This window comes from Oncorhynchus mykiss, chromosome 32 (assembly GCF_013265735.2).
Source record: "Oncorhynchus mykiss isolate Arlee chromosome 32, USDA_OmykA_1.1, whole genome shotgun sequence".
Taxonomy (NCBI): Eukaryota; Metazoa; Chordata; class Actinopteri; order Salmoniformes; family Salmonidae; genus Oncorhynchus; species Oncorhynchus mykiss.
In genome coordinates, this window is record NC_050572.1 from 11,024,403 (window position 1) to 11,046,294 (window position 21,892).

The 21,892-nt window shown below is 44.1% G+C and overlaps 1 protein-coding gene across 3 annotated transcripts in view; it reads right to left on the bottom strand.

Moving 5' to 3' along the window:
- The window catches only part of LOC110487917 (hyccin), a 32,081-nt gene extending 15,272 nt beyond the window's left edge, over window positions 1-16,809 (bottom strand). For 2 of the 3 annotated variants that reach the window (XM_036970796.1, XM_036970798.1), the window contains exons 1-2: window positions 16,617-16,809; window positions 4,390-4,471 (exon numbers count right to left, since the gene is read on the bottom strand). In XM_036970796.1, the coding sequence (XP_036826691.1) occupies window positions 4,390-4,440 (51 nt within the window). In that variant the 5' untranslated portion in view covers window positions 4,441-4,471; window positions 16,617-16,809. Of the gene's footprint in view, window positions 1-4,389; window positions 4,472-5,147; window positions 5,323-16,616 lie in introns of those variants that run through there. The other variant, XM_036970797.1, reaches the window with a different exon arrangement.
- Window positions 16,810-21,892: the final 5,083 nt, after the last annotated feature.

Genomic DNA, 21,892 nt, shown 5'->3' on the forward strand with positions numbered 1-21,892 from the left:
AAAGGTTCTTCAACAAAGTGCTGAGTAAAGGGTCTGAACACAAATTTGCAACAATTTCTGAAAACCTGTTTTTGCTTTGTCATTATGGTGTGTAGTTTGATGAGACCCCCCCCCCCCCCCCCCCACACACACACACACACAAAATGTAATCAATTTCAGAATAAGGCTGTAACATAACAAAATGTGTCAAATGTCAAGGGGTCTGAATCCTTTCCGAATCCACTGTACCTACCTCAACACCAATACCACAGATAGACAACTTCCACAAGGCTGTGAATTAAGAGACAAGGCAAGAAGGTGTTCTATACCATCCAAATGAACATAAAGCTCGACATCCCAACTAGGATCTGGCTAAAAATACTTCCATCAGCTATAGAACCCATTGGCCTCTATGATTGTGAAGTCTGCGGTCCACTCACTAACCAAGAATTCACAAAATGGGACAAACACCCAATTGAGACTCTGCATACAGCATTCTACATTATTTTAATCAGGGCAAGGTGACCGGAAACATGACCGAAAACAAACAGTGTAGCTATTCCCTCCGCAAGGCAATCAAACAAGCTAAGTGTCAGTTTAGAGACAAAGTAGAATCACAATTCAACGGCTCAGACACGAGAGGCATGTGGCAGGATTTACAGTCAATCACGGACTATAAAAGGAAAACCAGCCTCGTCGCGGACCAGGATGTCTTGCTCCAGGACAGACTAAACAACTTCTTTGCTCGCTTTGAGGACAATACAGTGCCACTGACACGGCCCGCTACCAAAACCTGCGGGCTCTCCTTCACTGCAGACGACGTGAGCAAAACATTTAAACATGTCAACCTTCACAAGGCTGGAGGCCCAGACGGCATCCCCAGCCACGTCCTCAGAGCATGCACAGACCAGCTGGATGGTGTGTTTACAGACATATTCAATCAATCCTTATCCCAGTCTGCTGTCCCCACATGCTTCAAGAGGGCCACCATTGTTCCTGTTCCCAAGAAAGCTAAGGTAACTGACTACTGCACCGTAGCGTTCGCGTCCGTCATCATTTATTTATTTTATTTATCCGTTATTTTACCAGGTAAGTTGACTGAGAACACATTCTCATTTGCAGCAACGACCTGGGGAATAGTTACAGGGGAGAGGAGGGGGATAAATGCGCCAAATGTAAACTGGGGATTATTAGGTGAACGTGATGGTTTGAGGGTCAGATTGGGAATTTATCCAGGACACCGGGGTTAACACCCCTACTCTTACGATAAGTGCCATGGGATTTTTTTTAATGACCTCAGAGAGTCAGGACACCCGTTTAACGTCCCATCCGAAAGACGGCACCCTACACAGGGCAATGTCCCCAATCACTGCCCTGGGGCATTGGGATATTTTTTTAGACCAGAGGAAAGAGTGCATCTGGTCTCCCATCCAGGGACTGACCAGGACCAACCCTGCTTAGCTTCAGAAGCAAGCCAGCAGTGGTATGCAAGGACCATATCACCTCCACCCTACCTGACACCCTAGACCCACTCCAATTTGCTTACCGACCCAATAGGTCCACAGACGACGCAATTGCAATCACACTGCCCTAACCCATCTGGACAAGAGGAATACCTATGTGAGAATGCTGTTCATCGACTACAGCTCAGCATTTAACACCATAGTACCCTCCAAACTCGTCATCAAGCTCGAGATCCCAGGTCTCCACCCCGCTCTGTGCAACTGGGTCCTGGACTTCCTGACGGGTCACCCCCAGGTGGTGAGGGTAGGTAACAACATCTCCACCGCGCTGATCGTCAACACTGGGGCCCCACAAGGGTGCGTTCTCAGCCCTCTCCTGTACTCCCTGTTCACCCACGACTGCGTGGCCATGCATGCCTCCAACTCAATCATCAAGTTTGAAGACGACACTACAGTGGTAGGCTTGATTACCAACGACGACGAGACGGCCTACAGGGAGGAGGTGAGGGCCCTCGGAGTGTGGTGTCAGGAAAATAACCTCACACTCAACGTCAACAAAACAAAGGAGATGATCGTGGACTTCAGGAAACAACAGAGGAAGCACCCCCCTACCCACATCGACGGGACTGTAGTGGAGAGGGTAGAAAGTTAAGTTCCTCGGCGTACACATCACAGACAAACTGAAATGGTCCAACCACATAGACAGCGTTGTGAAGAAGGCGCAGCAGCGCCTCTTCAACCTCAGGAGGCTGAAGAAATTTGGCTTGTCACCAAAAACACTCAAATTTTACATATGCACAATCGAGAGCATCCTGTCGGGCTGTATCACCGCCTGGTATGGAAACTGCTCCGCCCACAACCGTAAGGCTCTTCAGAGGGTAGTGAGGTCTGCACAACGCATCACCGGGGGCAAACGACCTGCCCTCCAGGACACCTGCACCACCCGATGTCACAGGAAGGCCAAAAAGATCATCAAGGACAACAACCACCCGAGCCACTGCCTGTTCACCCCGCTATTATCCAGAAGGTGAGGTCAGTACAGGTGCATCAAAGCAGGGACCGAGAGAAAAACAGCTTCTATCTCAAGGCCATCAAACTGTTAAACAGCCACCACTAACATTGAGTGGCTGCTGCCAACATACTCAACTCCAGCCACTTTAATAATGGAAAAATTGATGTAATAAATGTATCACTAGCCACTTTAAACAATGCCACTTCATATAATGTTTACATACCATACATTACTCATCTCATATGTATATACTGTACCCTATACCACCTACTGCATCTTGATGTAATGTATCACTAGCCACTTTAAACAATGCCACTTTTATATGTTTACATACCCTACATTACTCATCTCATATCTATATACTGTACTCTATAACATCTACTGCATCTTGCCTATGCCGTTCTGTACCATCACTCATTCATATATTTTTTTTTATGTACATATTCTTATTCATTCCTTTACACTTGTGTGTATAAGGTAATTGTTGTGAAATTGTTAGGTCAGATTACTCGTTGGATATTACGGCATTGTCGGAACTAGAAGCACAAGCATTTCACTACACTCGCATTAACATCTGCTAACCATGTGTATGTGACAAATAACATTTGATTTGATTACAAAAGTATCCTTCCCCTTCAACACAAAACCTCAAACAATGCATGCAGAGCAGAATTAGGACTAATTATTAAAATCCAGAAAAGAACTGTTAAACTCTACAGCCACCTAAAAGGAAGCTATGCCCACAGATTAAACTAGATAAGAGTTCCCTCAGCCAGCTGGTTCTGTGGCTCTGTTCACAAACACAAAACAGACCACCAAGGACAGCAACACAACTAGACCCAACCAAATTATGAGAAAGCAAAAAGATAATTACTTGACACACTGGAAAGAATCAAACAAAAAACAGCAAATTGGAATGCTGTCTGTCCCTAAACAGTACAAAGTGGTAGAATACCTGACCGCAGTGACTGACCCAAAATTAAGACAATCTTTGACTATGTACAGACTCAGTGAGAATAGCCTTGCTATTGAGAGGCCATCGTAGGCAGACCTGGCTCTCAAGGGAAGACAGGCTATGTGCACACTGCCCACAAAAATGAGGTGGAAACTGAGCTGCAATTCCTAACCTCCTGACAAATGTATGACCATATTAGAGACATATTTCACTCAGATTACACTGACCCACAAAATTTAAAAAACAAACCCAATTTTGATGAACTCCCATATCTACTGTGTAAAATACCACAGTGTGTCATCACAAATGCGAGATTTGTGACCTGGGCAAACCAGTGAAGAACAAACACCATTGTAAATACAACCCATATTTATGTTTATTTATTTTCCCTTTTGCACTTTAACTATTTCCCACAGTCTAAGGTTGGCTTTCGGGTTAAGCGGGCATTGTGTCAAGAAGCAGTGAGTCTTGGCGGGGTTGTGTTTCGGAGGACACATGCAGCAACGGGACAAGACTAACTACCAATTGGATATTACGAAAAAAAAGGGTAAAAGTAATTTTAAAAATTACTCTCTCATATCTGTTAGACAAAATACCAATTACAGCAGCAAGATTGGTGGGCCGTTGCCATGAGAACAGGGCAACCAGTGGAACACAAAACACCATTATAAATACAACCAATACTTCTGTTTATTTATCTTACCCCTAAAACACTATACATAGATGATAATATAACATTTGAAATATCTTTATCATTTTTTAAAACTTTTTTAAAAGCAATGTTTAAGGTTCTAATAGCTTTTTGTTGATGTTGAATTTGTTTATTTCACTTGCTTTGGTAAACACATGTTTCCCATGCCAATAAAGCCCCTTTGAATTGAGCGTGAGACAGTGTGACAGAGGTGCAGTGAATACTGATGGTGACACATTGACACTGGTTCTCCTCTAACTCACACACACACCCACCCCCCTCACCTCACCTTAAACTCCGACAGCCATTCCTCCACCACTCCTTGGTTCATAGCCAACATCTTCCGTCATCTGCTGTGGACACACCTCTACCTGGGAAGCAAGCAAAGAGGCGGTTGTTAAAAGTTAACTTTGGGCAAAAAAGCAAAAATAACGACTTTAAACTGTATAACTGATCAATGCGCCATCATACTAGGTCATTTAAAGCTTAAAAACAAAAACATGTATTAATAAGATATTATGTACAGAAGTGCCTTTTCTTACCGATCTCTACAGCTTTCGCCCAAAAACAAATCATGTAAAATGACGTCAACACATACTGGATGAGTTAGTGGCTAGCTACACCTGGCTAGCTGAGCTACTGAACTAGCTAGCTACACCTGGCTAGCTCAGCTACTGAACTAGCTAGCTACACCTGGCTAGCTCAGCTACTGAACTAGCTAGCTACACCTGGCTAGCTCAGCTACTGAACTAGCTAGCTACACCTGGCTAGCTCAGCTACTGAACTAGCTAGCTACACCTGGTCAGCTCAGCTACTGAACTAGCTAGCTACATCTGGTTAGCTCAGCTACTGAACTAGCTAGCTACATCTGGCTAGCTCAGCTACTAAACTAGCTAGCTCAGCTAATGAACTAGCTAGCTACATCTGGCTAGCTCAGCTAATGAACTAGCTAGCTACAACTGGCTAGCTCAGCTACTGAAATAGCTAGCTACATCAGTAACGGAAAGCATGTCCAGAATGACATCAACGAATCACTAAAAGACACACATCATTTGTTTTTGAAAATTGAGAAAGTAGTTTGTGCCTAAAGTTGACCTTTAATACAAAAAGACACACAATCCAAAAAGCCTTCCTTCCTTCTCGTTTCTCCCTTGATTGCAACTTCAGACATTCTCAGCTCTCTCATTATCAACAGCACTCTCCCTCACTCTCTTTCACTTCCTCTCTTTATTATGTTACTTCAGGCTCTCCGCAAGTAACATAAAAGTGTGTGAGTGAGAGAATGAGTGAGAAAGAAAGAGGGAGAAAGAGAGCGCAACCAGTGAAGAACAAACACCATTATAAATACAACCCAGATTTATGTATTTTCCCTTTCGTACTTTAACTATTTGAACATAGTTACAACTCTGTCTATAGCCATAATATGACATTTGAAATATCTTTATTCCCTTGGAACTTTTGTGAGTGTAATGTTTACTGTTCATTTTACTTTTGTTTACTATCTAGTTCACTTGCAATTGGCAATGTTAACATATGTTTCCCATATCAATAAAGCCCTTAAATTGAAATGAATTGAGAGAGGGAGAGAACTCTCATGCAGGAACATGTGCTCAACTTATTTGAAGAAATTCCACTTCTTAAGATTCTTTATATTCATATCAGTCACACACACACATTTTGTCTGCTTCCACGAGACCACACACGCACACAGACATCTCCTTGTATGGTATAAACAGAGCTAGATGAATCATGTAAATATCACCCAGCTACAGTATGTTTCCATGGACCCCACCTACCAGACTAGAGAACACCAAACTTTGACCATGGCAACAGGGCATCACTGGGAGTCAGTCATTTCAACTGGGTAGAGACACAGTGGAGTGTTGCGAGGCAGCCCAACACCAAACAGGAACTTCAGAGTGTTGGTTCTAATATTCCCCTCCGTAGGTATGTTTTTATTAACTTGTCCAGTGATTTGTTGTCGACCTTTGGAACATTTGCAAAACATTTTTTGTTGACAATTGCCTGCTAAAGGTGCGTTTACATTTAACTATCTTGTGTCAAGAAAAACATCTGGACGTAATGCGTCACACCTAAAATGTCAAATAAAGAAACCACTAAAATCTACAGTGGCGAATAAAAACGTAGTGGTTGAAGTGTTTCCACTACCCATTTAGGCAAATTGTGCATTAATAAATTGCCGACTGCCTGCATGCCCTCCCACCTACAGCGCCTTCAGAAATGATTCACACCCCTTGACTTTCTCCACATTTTGTTGTGTCACAGCCTGAATTTAAAACTTAATATATCAATACAAATCCATTTAGCCTCAAATAAATAATGAAACATGTTCAATTTGGTTTAAATAATGCAAAAACAAAGTGTTGGAGAAGAAAGTAAAAGTGCAATATGTGCCATGTAAAAAGCTAAGAACATGAGAACATATTTATTTTACCTTTAAAATAGGCAAGTCAGTCAAGAACAAATGCAACCATCTGGTTACTAGTCCAACGCTCTAACCACTAGGCTACCCTGCCGCCCCCATATGAAAGCTGGCGGTTCCTTTTAACATGAGACTTCAATATTTCAAGGTAAGAGATTTTAGGTTGTAGTTATTATAGTATTTATAGGACTATTTCTCTATACCATTTCTATTTCATATACCTTTGACTATTGGATGTTATTATAGGCACTTTAGTATTGCCAGTGTAACACTATAGCTTCCGTCCCTCTCCTCGCCCCTACCTGGGCTCGAACCAGGAACACATTGGCAACAGCCACCCTCGAAGCATCGTTACCCATCGCTCCACAAAAGCCGCTGCCCTTGCAGAGCAAGGGGAACAACTACTCCAAGTCTCAGAGCAAGTGACGTTTGAAACACAATTAGCGCGCACACCGCTGACTAGCTCGGGAGTTGATAGGCTTGACGTCATAAACAGCTCAATGCTTGAAGCACAGCGAAGAGCTGCTGGCAAACGCATGAAAGTGCTGTTTGAATGAATGCTTACGAGCCTGCTGCTGCCTACCACCGCTCAGTTAGACTGTTCTATCAAATATCAAAGCATAGACTTAATTCTAACATAATAACACACATAAATACGAGCCTTTGGTCATTAATATGGTCGAATCCGTAAACTATCAATTCGAAAACAAAACATTTATTATTTCAGTAAACGGGTGGCATCCCTAAGTCTACAACCTTCAATGTTATGTCATAATTATGTACAATTCTGGCAAATTGTTTCGCACACTCCATTCCCAGTCTCTCACACACACATTCAATTCCCAGTCTCTCACACACACTCCATTCCCAGTCTCACACACTCCATTCCCAGTCTCACACACAAACACACTCCATTCCCAGTCTCACACAAACACACTCCATTCCCAGTCTCACACAAACACACTCCATTCCCAGTCTCACACTCCATTCTCAGTCTCACACACACACACACACACACACACACACACACACACACACACACACACACACACACACACACACTCCATTCCCAGTCTCACACACAAACACACTCCATTCCCAGTCTCACACACACACACACTCCATTCCCGGTCTCACACACACACACACACTCCATTCCCAGTCTCACACACAAACACACACACTCCATTCCCAGTCTCACACACAAACACACACACTCCATTCCCAGTCTCACACACAAACACACACACTCCATTCCCAGTCTCACACACAAACACACACACTCCACTCCCAGTCTCACACACAAACACACTCCATTCCCAGTCTCACACACTCCATTCACACACAAACACACTCCACTCCCAGTCTCACACACAAACACACTCCATTCACACACAAACACACTCCACTCCCAGTCTCACACACAAACTCACTCCATTCCCAGTCTCACACACAAACTCACTCCATTCCCAGTCTCACACACAAACACACACACTCCACTCCCAGTCTCACACACAAACACACTCCATTCACACACAAACACACTCCACTCCCAGTCTCACACACAAACACACTCCACTCCCAGTCTCACACACAAACACACTCCACTCCCAGTCTCACACACAAACACACTCCACTCCCAGTCTCACACACAAACACACTCCATTCACACACAAACACACTCCACTCCCAGTCTCACACACAAACTCACTCCATTCCCAGTCTCACACACAAACTCACTCCATTCCCAGTCTCACACACAAACTCACTCCATTCACACACAAACACACTCCACTCCCAGTCTCACACACAAACACACTCCATTCACACACAAACACACTCCACTCCCAGTCTCACACACAAACAAACTCCATTCCCAGTCTCACACACAAACACACTCCATTCACACACAAACACACTCCACTCCCAGTCTCACACACAAACTCACTCCACTCCCAGTCTCACACACAAACTCACTCCATTCCCAGTCTCACACACAAACAAACTCCATTCCCAGTCTCACACACAAACACACTCCACTCCCAGTCTCACACACAAACACACTCCACTCCCAGTCTCACACACAAACACACTCCATTCACACACAAACACACTCCACTCCCAGTCTCACACACAAACTCACTCCACTCCCAGTCTCACACACAAACTCACTCCATTCCCAGTCTCACACACAAACTCACTCCATTCCCAGTCTCACACACAAACACACTCCACTCCCAGTCTCACACACAAACACACTCCACTCCCAGTCTCACACACAAACACACTCCATTCACACACAAACACACTCCACTCCCAGTCTCACACACAAACTCACTCCATTCCCAGTCTCACACACAAACTCACTCCACTCCCAGTCTCACACACAAACACACTCCATTCACACAAACACACTCCACTCCCAGTCTCACACACACCATCCCCCCCCCCCCCCCCCCCCCCACACACACACACTCCATTCCCAGTCTCACATTCAAACAAACTCCATTCCCAGTCTCACACACACACCATTCCCCCACACACACAATTCCCCCCCACACACACACACAATCCCCCCCCCCACACACACACACACCTCCCAGACACCTCAGTCATCATGACCTCACCTAACCCATACTCACACTCTAATGAGTCCCAATTCTCTGTCCTTTCTCCCAAATAACACACTCCTCCCCACCCCACCCACTTAAAACTGGATTGGGGTAAGCATGGGCTTGCCTACACCAGTCTTTTGCCTTATAAAACCATGAAGGGAAGTGAACAAGTGCTGTGAAAATGGACCGGACAAGTAAACGCTGCTCTGGCATGTTATCAGACAGGAGCAAAAGCCAGGAAGTGAATGGACCAATCAGTACACCCTGTTTTGGAGAGCTTGGAGGTGAGAAGAAAGTGCTGCCCCAGATGTTTTTTCCTGTAGAAACAGAAAAGAGACAGAGAGAGAGAGAAAGAGCGAGAGAGAATTGGCGAGGGCACTAGAACAGTCTGCAGCACCCGACCTCACCCTACTAGAATCTGAAGTCAAATGTCTACTGTTTGCTGCTGCACCAGAATCTGCACAGATCTGGGCCCTGACAGTGAATCTCAGTGAGACACAAATAGTGGTGTTCCAAAGTAGGCCCAGTTGCCTTGACAACAAATACAAATTCCACCTAGACACCGTTGTCCTTAAGTACACAAAACAACTATACATTCCTCGGCCTAAACATCAGCGCCACAGGTAACTTCCACAAAGCTGTAAACGATCTGAGAGGCAAGGCAAGAAGGGCCTTCCTTCTATGCCATCAAAAGGTACATAACTTTTGACGTTCCCGCGATTCATCCGCTAGCATTGAGTTCAATAAGTGCATCGACGATGTTGTCCCCACAGTGATTAAGAACGTACCCAAACCAAAAACCATGAAGTACAGGCAATACCCGCTCTGGGATACAGGCCAGAGCTACCGCTTTCAATGAATGGGACACGGACACACAAGAAAGCCCGCTACGAACTTCGACGAGACACCAAACAACACAAATAAAAAGGCCAATATAGAAGGTGGAATCCTATTCCCCCGGCTCCGATGATCGTCCTGTGTGGCAGAGCAAACAATAACGGGGAAACGCGGCCATGAGTTGCCCAGCGAAGCAGTTCTCCCAAACAAGCTAAATGCCTTTTTACACGTCGAGGAAAAGAACACTGTGCCTTGCGTGAAAGACCCTGTTTTTTCCCGATGTCTGTGTGTTCTCACTCAGTGGCCGACGTGAGCAAAACATTTAAACAGTTTAAACAGATGGAATACCGGAGTGTGTTCAAACGTTTCAAACATGTTCTGGAATGCCACTGAAATGGCAGCCGCGGTATGAGAACCAGCATGCAATACGGCTTTCCTCAGTGTGAAATCCTCGACGACCCACTGTGCTGTCAGACTCATAATGCACAGCTGTTGATTGCTGGGAGGAAGGGGTCGTCAGCAAGCACGGTAAAATCTACACCACATATATTCGGTGCATGTGACGTAAAATCTGATTTGATGCCACCAGATGTTTATTTACGTTCTTGTTATCTATTCAGTAGCATTCCATAACCATCAATTCGGAAGGTTAAAACCAATTCATTCAACAGGTTAAACCCATTCATTCAGAAGGTTAAAACATCGCTCCTATCCTTGCTCAGATTACTGAAAGATGCTGCGGTCAGTCGCCTAAACTGTGGCACAAAATGTGGAATTCCCACACCTAGCCAAACTATTATACTAAATTATTGGGGAGGTGTGAATGTTTCTGTCAGAGAGTCCATCTCCTCTACCACTATAGAGACCTGCATCGGCCTCAAAAAACAAAATCAGCTGGCGGGTGGTCCCGGAGTTGAGAGAACTTGGGTAACGGCGTAATTACACTTGACATGTGGACTGACGATTTTCTAAAAATAGAACACTTGTGCCTTACAGCCAATTACATAATCAAAGAGTGGGTGCTTGTGAAGAGGATGCTATTCACCACAGAGTGGGACATTTCACAGCGCAAAACTGCAGATACCATAAGGCCAGCTATTGTGAAAGAATACTTGGGTATCTTGTTGATTTTCCTCCATTGTTTCGAAGAGGCCACACTCCCCTTGGGAGGCAAGTAAACAGCCTACTGTTGACCCGGTAACTGTGTGGTTCCTGGTTCCTAAAGATAAAGCTTCACCTACAGCTGGATTAGTGGTGTCTGAGAAGAGAAGTCAGCTGACCAGGCACGGACATCCGTTTCCTGCTATTTTTAAACTATTGTTCTAAATTCAAAACTCACCCTCTTCATCCTCATCATTATCATTATTCAGTTCATTCAATTTCAAAATGGTGAAGTCGTGCACATTTATCAGTTCCTATCTGGTTTCCATCACTTATTCATCAATTCACCTCATTCATTCAGTGAGGAGAGAGACGCAATAGCGCCTGGGTACCAACGCTTTACACCGAACCCAAAAGAATAATCAGCGATCTAACTCCCACTTGCTGTGACGTAATATACCGTACTATACCATAATGCACCACTGCATAAAATCAATACCGTACTATACCATAGTGCACCCCAGAATAAAGTCAATACCGTACTATACCATAATGCACCACTGCATAAAGTCAATACCGTACTATACCATAATGCACCACTGCATAAAGTCAATACCGTACTATACCATAATGCACCACTGCATAAAGTCAATACCGTACTATACCATAATGCACCACTGCATAAAGTCAATACCGTACTATACCATAATGCACCACTGCATAAAGTCAATACCGTACTATACCATAATGCACCACTGCATAAAGACAATACCGTACTATACCATAATGCACCACTGCATAAAGGCAATACCGTACTATACCATAATGCACCACTGCATAAAGTCAATACCGTACTATACCATAATGTACCACTGCATAAAGTCAATACCGTACTATACCATAATGTACCACTGCATAAAGTCAATACCGTACTATACCATAATGCACCACTGCATAAAGTCAACTTTTAATTGAGGAACCACAGTATAGGCTTAGATCTGATCATATTTACTGAGAGCTCTCTCCTCATACTGCTGTTAGGCCAAGCTCTCTCCTATCAGGAGCCATGAGCGGGTGTCAAATGAAATCTAAGAGAGTCTATATTTTAGAGGAATTAAGGCATATATACATTTTCCTAGGAATAAGGCTTTGATTTCTGGTCAAACAGATGGAAAAGGGGTCTTAGACAACATCTACTAGAAAAAGTCTTACTGTATTACAAATACATTTTTTTTTACATTTAGATTTTTTATTTATTTAACCTTTTATTTAACTAGGCAAGTCATTTAAGAACAAATTCTAATTTACAATGACAGCGTACCCCTGCCAAACCCTGAATACTCTGGGCCAATTGTGCGCCGCCCTACGGGCCACCCAATCACGGGCCGGTTGTGATACAGCCCAGAATCGAACCAGGGTCTGTAGTGACACCTCCAGCACTGACATGCAGTGCCTTAGACCGCTGCGGCACTAGGGAGCCCAAAGTCCCCTGCCAACTACTATCAACACATTTTATGTTTTTGATAAATGGTTCTGCTTTCTGTAAGTTTAAGAAACATTGCCTTGTAATTCCGTTACCAAAAAACCCACACACCTTGAATATATTTTCTAATGTCTCTCCCTCATGTGGAGGGAGGATAATGAAAGATCACAGAAGTAACAAGTGAAGGTAGACCTACCAATTAGTTTTATTTTTTATTTTGCTGATAAGAAGTTTATGAATTATTAAGGGATTAAAACTATTAATTATATCTTACTGCAATTGAATTGGCTACAATGGGAAATCGTAGTAGTTACAAACCAGTCGTATCACCTGCTACTGTCCTCCCTTCCACTGGCATACTGTTATGTTCAGCTCACAACTCTCCCCATTTACTGTAACGGGCATCCTCAGCCACTGAGCACCGACAAAACCGGACGTTCAGGAACGTTTAAAAGTAGTTGAAATTTGGTCAGTCTGCTCTGGCCAGACTAAACCTGAACCAATGATAGAAGTCTGTTTCACAAGTTCGGACAGCGCAGTAATTACAGTAGAGCACAGGACTATACTTTACAGTAGAGGTCAGTTCAGTAGAGTTCAGTTCAGTAGAGTTCAGTAGAGTAGAGTTCAGTAGAGTTCAGTACAGTAGAGGTCAGTTCAGTAGAGTTCAGTACAGTAGAGTTCAGTACAGGTCAGTACAGTAGAGTTCAGTACAGTAGAGTTCAGTACAGTAGAGTTCAGTTCAGTAGAGGTCAGTACAGTAGAGTTCAGTACAGTAGAGGTCAGTACAGTACAGGTCAGTACAGTAGAGTTCAGTAGAGGTCAGTACAGTAGAGTTCAGTACAGTAGAGGTCAGTACAGTAGAGTTCAGTGCAGTAGAGGTCAGTACAGTACAGGTCAGTACAGTAGAGTTCAGTACAGTAGAGGTCAGTACAGTAGAGGTCAGTACAGTAGAGGTCAGTACAGTAGAGTTCAGTACAGTAGAGTTCAGTACAGGTCAGTAGAGGTCAGTACAGTAGAGGTCAGTACAGTAGAGGTCAGTACAGTACAGGTCAGTACAGTACAGGTCAGTACAGTAGAGTTCAGTACAGTAGAGTTCAGTACAGTAGAGTTCAGTACAGTAGAGGTCAGTACAGTAGAGGTCAGTACAGTAGAGTTCAGTACAGTAGAGTTCAGAACAGGTCAGTAGAGGTCAGTACAGTAGAGGTCAGTACAGTAGAGGTCAGTACAGGTCAGTACAGTACAATAGAGTTCAGTACAGTAGAGTTCAGTACGGGTCAGTACAGTAGAGTTCAGTACAGTAGAGTTCAGTACGGGTCAGTACAGTAGAGTTCAGTACAGTTCAGTACAGGTCAGTACAGTAGAGTTCAGTAGAGTACAGTAGAGTTCAGTACAGTAGAGGTCAGTACAGTAGAGGTCAGTACAGTAGAGTTCAGTACAGTAGAGTTCAGTACAGGTCAGTAGAGGTCAGTACAGTAGAGGTCAGTACAGTAGAGGTCAGTACAGGTCAGTACAGTACAATAGAGTTCAGTACAGTAGAGTTCAGTACGGGTCAGTACAGTAGAGTTCAGTACAGTAGAGTTCAGTACGGGTCAGTACAGTAGAGTTCAGTACAGTTCAGTACAGGTCAGTACAGTAGAGTTCAGTAGAGTTCAGTACAGTAGAGGTCAGTACAGTAGAGGTCGCAGACCATCATCAAATTTGCGTTTAGAACTCGTCATCAGTGTTCCATCAATAGACTGATCAGGGATGTTCAACTATAGCTTTCCTTCATAGAAAACACATTTCTTACACGCTTTTAAAAAATATATATTTCTGCATTAAAAACACAGAATTCTGGATTAATGAGACTCCTGGTGCAGTACAGTATAATGTAGTGTATTGTACTGAGCAATTCAACTTCACTGTATGTACTGTGATTGGTTCAAATTTGGTCTGGTACAGACCGTGGTCACACAGTTTCTAAACCCAGAGGCGCAACATCGCGAGACTTCCAGGAACACTTGTGAAGCAGACCAGGCCGGGGTTTGGACTGGGAGAAGTCAATGAGAAGTGAAACACTGTTCCTTAAATTGTTCATTTTCTCAAAAAATCTAAAAGCCACAACCTAGATTCCAGCCAATGTCTCAAGTAGCTGAACTTCTTATTACAACAACTTTATATTCAAAGGAGTGCCTTTGATTTGATGGCCTGCACATGCGCAGTCCAGCGCAAGACGACCGTTAGGGCCGATGACGTGTTCCCACGCATGAGTTTAGCTAGCCAACATCGCCATGGCATCGCCTACATTTATGATCTGGGATTTGTATTGGAGAAGCAGTACTGTACTGTCTTTGCCGTGGTGTTATTTGGGGGAGGAGCTCATTATAATAATAGCCAGTGTGTAGAATACCCAAATATGCAAAAGACAGATATTGGATATTTCTACCTGTGTACCTATTGAAGATACATCACAGTGAAATTCATTACCATAATTCATATCCATAATTATATATGTCTGTGTAGTACGGATAAGGGTCACATGATCTTATTCCTTTACCAGATGTAAATTCACGTCACTTAATGTAATTCAATAAACCATATTTTTTTTCTCCCTCAAAACTCAAGTGTCAATGTCATAGCCGACACCATGTTCTTTCTGCAGACATCTTTGAATCTTCATTTGGTGCAGTTTTTGGAAAAACCTAAGTCGCATAAAAACTGAGGGAGATTTACAAAAATGTGCTTCAGCACAATTCTTCCAGTAAAAGTGTTTTTGTGAAAATGTCTGTGTAAATTATTCAAAGTACTCCTTGTGCATGGTTTGTTAAACTTTGAAATCAAATGTTTTTTGTTTGGCATACATTTTAAAGTGAAAAATCTGAATCAAAGTGTAAATCCATCACTGTGGAACTGCTTTATAGCAGAGGGACTCTGTGTGTGTGTGTGTGTGTGTGTGTGTGTCTGTCTCTACAGTCGTGAGTCGGGTGGGTATAATTTGTGGAACTTTCCAACAGGAATCTGTTCCAAAAACTTCGTAAATAACAAGGACGCCAACAAACAACGTTGTATAGCGACAGAATAAGATACCGGATATGGAGGGGGCTACTTCATTACATTTTCACTCACCGCGTTTATTCCGAAAAATGTCTGTCCTCACTCTGGTTGCCTATGGACAAACATTAAGAATAATCTACGTGATGAGTTGTTGCCTATTCGGCAGCTAGTTTACAAGGTGAATTGATCGTGCTACTTTGTATGAGTTGTTTGTTGGCGTCCTTGTTATTTACGAAGTTTTTGGAACAGATTCCTGTTGGAAAGTTCACCTAATTATTCCCACCGTGGTGAGTCTGTATCCACCGCAGATCGATGTTACAAGACTATTGATCAGTGTATAGCCACAATATCTACCGGCATAAACACTAAGCAGTAGCTAGTTGACCGTCACTACAATACAAATCATAATCAATTGATTAGCTACATCGTATGGAGACTAAACCAGACTGAAACGGGTACTGCTGGAAATAAGACTAGGGTATAAATGACTTGCTAGCTGAGGGACAAACTTTTTTTTGACAGCGGTCTGATTACGGAAGCCACCTGGGCTTGTCATGCCAATGACAGCACAGTTAGCTAACTAGCAACTAGTTGACCATCTAACCAGCGATCGTAGTTATCTTGCCAACCTAAGTCACGAAACCAGCTACTAATTAATGATTTTTAACTCACGCCTGACACAGTTGACTCAACGTTAGTTAGTTAGCTACAGTAGATGCTAACAGTACTTGGCAATGTTCCTAGTTCTCAAAGCTTCTCCAGTGAGCTCTACAGCAATCTGCTAGCTGCTTCCTATTGTAAGATAGCTATTTTACCTAACAGTTATTACAAGCTACTTTGTGTGAGGTCGCTGGCAGTAGTAACTACTTTAGCTAGCTGTATTTGTTTCCTCAGAGCAGAATCATTCGCCAACTCGAGTCAGATTTCAAACTGAAAATGTGCATACAGTCAGAATGGCCTCTCCAAGAAGACGAGCTAGCTGGAAAAATGTATTATTGACTTACTATCATGCTATCTCGAGATTTCCTTTTGTCTCCAAGTCCACTATTGTTCCGTCCAAGCATATGGGTAGCTATGAATTACTTCATAAATCCACTATCTAAATCATTTATCAACATACACCTCCATCTTCATTTCCGACCACAATTCCTACTAGCTTGAATCCGAGGATTAATTCGGAATGACAGGCATGTGAGCAAATGGTCAAACAGTATAAAATGTAACCCCCACGCCTCCAGAAATAGCGACCAATGCAATTTGGTGTTAGGGGCGGGACTTTATAATATCCGCAAATACGGGGGATTGTCGCTGTCATCTCTGACAGTCAGGGCAGACCACGGGAAGAGGAAGATACACTGGTCATGTATGAACCATCGTGTTTTATATAATATCTGATATTTGTAACATTGAAATTCATCTTTATATGTGATTTTAAAAGGGAAAGTATACAATGTTCTCAGCTCTTTAAAGGGCATGTATTTATAATATGCTGTATTATAAATTGTATCTACATGGTTATCACTGCAAGGCCTATTGACTTACATTATATAATTGTTATTAACCACAAAAATATAATGCTTTTAATAATAATTATACCAGGTTGATGTAAAAAGTAACCCTGGAAGTATATTATGATAATTTGGTACATCCATCTGCCAGTAGTTTATGAGGTGCAGTGTAAGATGTGCATAGCTAATGGTCCTGCAATGGTTATCGATGCAAAAAAAACCCACCTTCAGATAATTGCAGTAATATTTTAACTAATACATGATGTAAATGATTGACCAGACACATGGACTGGCTTGTCCTAGTCCACACTACGGTGCAACATGTCAGTAGCAAAGCTTTTCCTCCAACTTCTCATCTCCCTTTTTCTCTCTCAATCACACACACACACACACATCTCTCTCCCACCCTTAACCCCCCCCCACGCACACACACACACACACATCTCTCTCCCACCCTTAACCCCCCCCACGCACACACACACACACACACACACATCTCTCTCCCACCCTTAACCCCCCCCACGCACACACACACACACCCATCTCTCTCCTACCCTTAACCCCCCCCCCACACACACACACACACACACACACACACATCTCTCTCCCACCCTTAACCCCCCCCCCCACACACACACGCACACAGTCCCTCCCTCCCTACATCTCGCTGTCCTGCGGGATCATGTCAGTACCAATCAGGAGTCTCTGTGTGCTAAGTGGTTTAGATGTGCAGTGTACCATGTTCTAATGCTCCACTATGTCACTCAAACATGTTCATACAAATCTTAAGACACTAACAACAGAGTGCTGTTTTAATGTGTTATAAAACACAATAACATACAGTTTTAACACAGAAGAAACCCTAACGTGATCTCTAATATCGACAGCGGTTTAATCAACATTGTTTTGATTAGATTAGGATTTAGAATAGGAATTCCTGTCCAGAAAAAAATCAGGATATATCTCAGCTAATTTCTCTAACGAGTTTATAGACATACTCACAATACAATACTTAAACACTATCTATAACCAGTCATAATCTGTGGCACTCCAAGACCAGCCGAACCCTGCAGGAGTGTTTTCTAACAGCGTAGGTCCATAGTGTGCTTTTTACATGATAGTAAAAATAGCCTACGTTGATTCCCAAAATATTTAAAAGTGACCCAGAGGTCAGTGTCCCCAGAGGTCAGTGTCCCCAGAGGTCAGTGTCCCCAGAGGTCTCTCTCCTCTCAGTGTGTGTGAGAGTACTATCCGATAAGAGGTGAACCCATAGAGTTAACAGCGCAAGGTGTAAGGAACAACAGCACTGGGTCCCCAGATAGAGGAATGACAGTGCTGGGTCCCCAGATAGAGGAACGACAGCGCTGGGTCCCCAGATAGAGGAACGACAGCGCTGGGTCCCCAGATAGAGGAACGACAGCGCTGGGTCCCCAGATAGAGGAACCACAGCGCTGGGTCCCCAGATAGAGGAACGACAGCGCTGGGTCCCCAGATAGAGGAACGACAGCGCTGGGTCCCCAGATAGAGGAACGACAGCGCTGGGTCCCCAGATAGAGGAACGACAGCGCTGGGTCCCCAGATAGAGGAACGACAGCGCTGGGTCCCCAGATAGACGAACGACAGCGCTGGGTCCCCAGATAGAGGAACGACAGCGCTGGGTCCCCAGATAGAGGAACGACAGCGCTGGGTCCCCAGAAAGAGGAACGACAGCGCTGGGTCCCCAGATAGAGGAACGACAGCGCTGGGTCCCCAGATAGAGGAACGACAGCGCTGGGTCCCCAGATAGAGGAACAACAGCGCTGGGTCCCCAGATAGAGGAACAACAGCGCTGGGTCCCCAGATAGAGGAACGACAGCGCTGGGTCCCCAGATAGAGGGGAATCACTATAAAGGAAGAGACTTAATGATGTATACATGACAGAGTGGAATACAGGGAAAATACTACCCGGATAATAGTGTGATATTGCTCAAAAATGTACCTCAATCCAGGGATGGAAGATGTTGTTGTAGCTTACTCCTAATTATTTCAATATCAAGAAACGATAAATCGAGAATATTGCAATACTGCTAGTTTTCCTCCTCATGCTAGGCTAGCTAATGCTAAAGTAGCCCATTGCTTTCCATTAAAATACAACACCTACCATTGGGGTGAGTAGCTTCCGGAAGTGTTGTGGAATCCAATGGCTTGCTTTAGCATTAGCTAGCCTAGCGTGCTGACAAAAAAAGGCAGTTTAATTAAAAAGTAGCAGTATTTCAATATTCTCGATGCGGTAACATATGGCAGCTGGTGCCAAATTGAATATCTAAATTACCGTGCGGCCATTTTATGCCTATAGGTTTCAAGGGCAATTAGGCCTAGAGTGTAGCCTAACTATTGACCACAACAGTAGAACTACTCAAAACTCAACCATAAGTGTATAAACAGGCTATGTAACATGGCAGGAGAGTGTCTGAGTGGGCTGCAGAAACTGCTATGTTTTGGGGGAGCCACAGGTGGTTTGGTGCGTGTCAGGCCAGTCCTGCTATCTGTGCAGCCTCAGTTTGGACCTCTCCAGCCTGCTGGCGGTAAGCTAGTGAAAGCTCCCTCGCCCTTCTCACTTCCTGCATGGTCTCAATCAGGTTCTCCTCCAGCCTACAGTGGTCCTGATGGCTTGGTACCGCCTCCCTGACCTGCTCCGCCATTCGCTCCCCCCCACTCAGCAGCCAGCCTATCTATTCCTGGAGCTTTGTCCCAGCAGCACTTATCGCTTTGGCGCCCTGGGAAATGCCCCAGAGCTCCGCCTGAGCTAATCGGAGGCGGCTAGGCGGAGACTCATCCCCCTCGACCTCAGACCTCAGCGGAACCACTGAGAGAGAAAAGTCATACCCCTTCATCACCATGGTTACACACCAACTGTCCGAGAGAGAGAGAGAGAGAGAGAGAGAGACGTTATAATGCCTTCATCTTTAGACTTACCCTTTACCTGTCGTATGGAAGGGAGTGGAAGTGAGCGGGGTAAAAAGATTAGATTAGATGAGTTTATATGTCACATGCACAGGGTACAGTTAATTATTAAGCTCTGAGCTCCAACAGTGAAGGTCATAAAGAGTAGTTAATGAAACAATAATAACAAAATGTCAAATAATAATATAGACATATTTAACTGTAACAATGACAAATGTCCATTGGGGGGGGGGGGGGGGGGGGTGGAATGTTCCAGAGGGAATGTCCATAGGGGGAGCAACGGGGAGGAAGTGAGAAGTAGAATGTCCTGAGGTTGAAGAGTCGCTGTCATGCTTTCTTCACCCCGGTATCCGAGTGGGTTGACCATTTCAGCTCCTGTGATGTGTACGCCTAGGAACTTCACCGCGGCTGCCCAGTTGATAAGGATGTGGGCATGCCTAGCCCGGTTCCTCCTGAAGTCCAAAATCAGCTCCTTTGTTTTGCTGCCGTTGAGGGAGAAACGTTTAAATGGCACCATGCCGTCAGAGTGCTTACATCCTCTCTGTAGGCCGTCTCGTCGTTGTTGGTGATCAGGCCTACAACTGTCAGCGAACTTGATGATGGAGTTGGAACTGTGTGAGGTCAGGAAGAAAGAGAGGACTGGCATGGCTCTGTTATGCCTGCATGTTTTCTCTTGGTTGGTTTCACTATCCTCATGGGGACCAGAAGTCCTCACAATGATAGTAAAACAAGGAAAATTCAGACAAGTGGGGACATTTAGCCGGTCTCCACAAGGAAAAAAGGTTATTTTAGGTTAGGGTTACAATTAGGAGTTAGGGTTAGGTTAAGGGTTAGGTTAAGGGGTTAGGTTAAGGGTTAGGTTAAGGGTTAGGGTAAGGGTTAGGTTAAGGGTTAGGTTAAGGGTTAGGGTAAGGGGTTAGGTTAAGGGTTAGGTTAAGGGTTAGGGAAAATAGGATTTTGAATGGGAATCAATTGTTTGGTCCTCACAAGGATACTAAAACAAATGTGTGTGTGTGTCTCACTGTGCTCCTCTTTAATCTTCCTCACACACTCCGTAAGAGTCAGGTTGCTGTCATTGTTACAGGCGTAGGTGCGTCGCAGAGAGATGATGCGTTCCTTCATGACATCATAGTTCTCCTGTTGTTGGTTGAACGTCACGGCTACATCAGAGAACCGCTGGTCCAAGTCTATTAGACCCACACGCTTCGGGACCAACTGACCACTCTGGCTCACTGAAACACACACACACACACAAACAGAGTCAATAACACACACACACACACACACACACACACACACACACACACACACACACACACACACACACACACACACACAGAGTCAATAACACACACACACAGAGTCAATAACACACACACACACAAACAGAGTCAATAACACACACACACACACACACGTTTCGGGACCAACTGACCACTCTGGCTCACTGAAACACACACACACACACACACACACACACACACACACACAATAACGCACACACGCGCACGTGCACACACACACACACACACACACACACACAAACAGAGTCAATAACACACACACACACAAACAGAGTCAATAACACACACACAAGCTTCAGGACCAACCGATCACTCCGACTCACTGAAACACACACACACACACAATAACGCACACACGTGCACACACACACACACACACACACACACACTTGTAATATTGTGTTAATATGTGTGATTGAACCTGGTTTAGCTGATTTTGAAGGCTTGGTGTGAAGTCGAGGCTGTCTCTGTAAAACACACGTTCCACTATGTGAGTGAGGTATGGGGGCGGGTTATACAAATCCA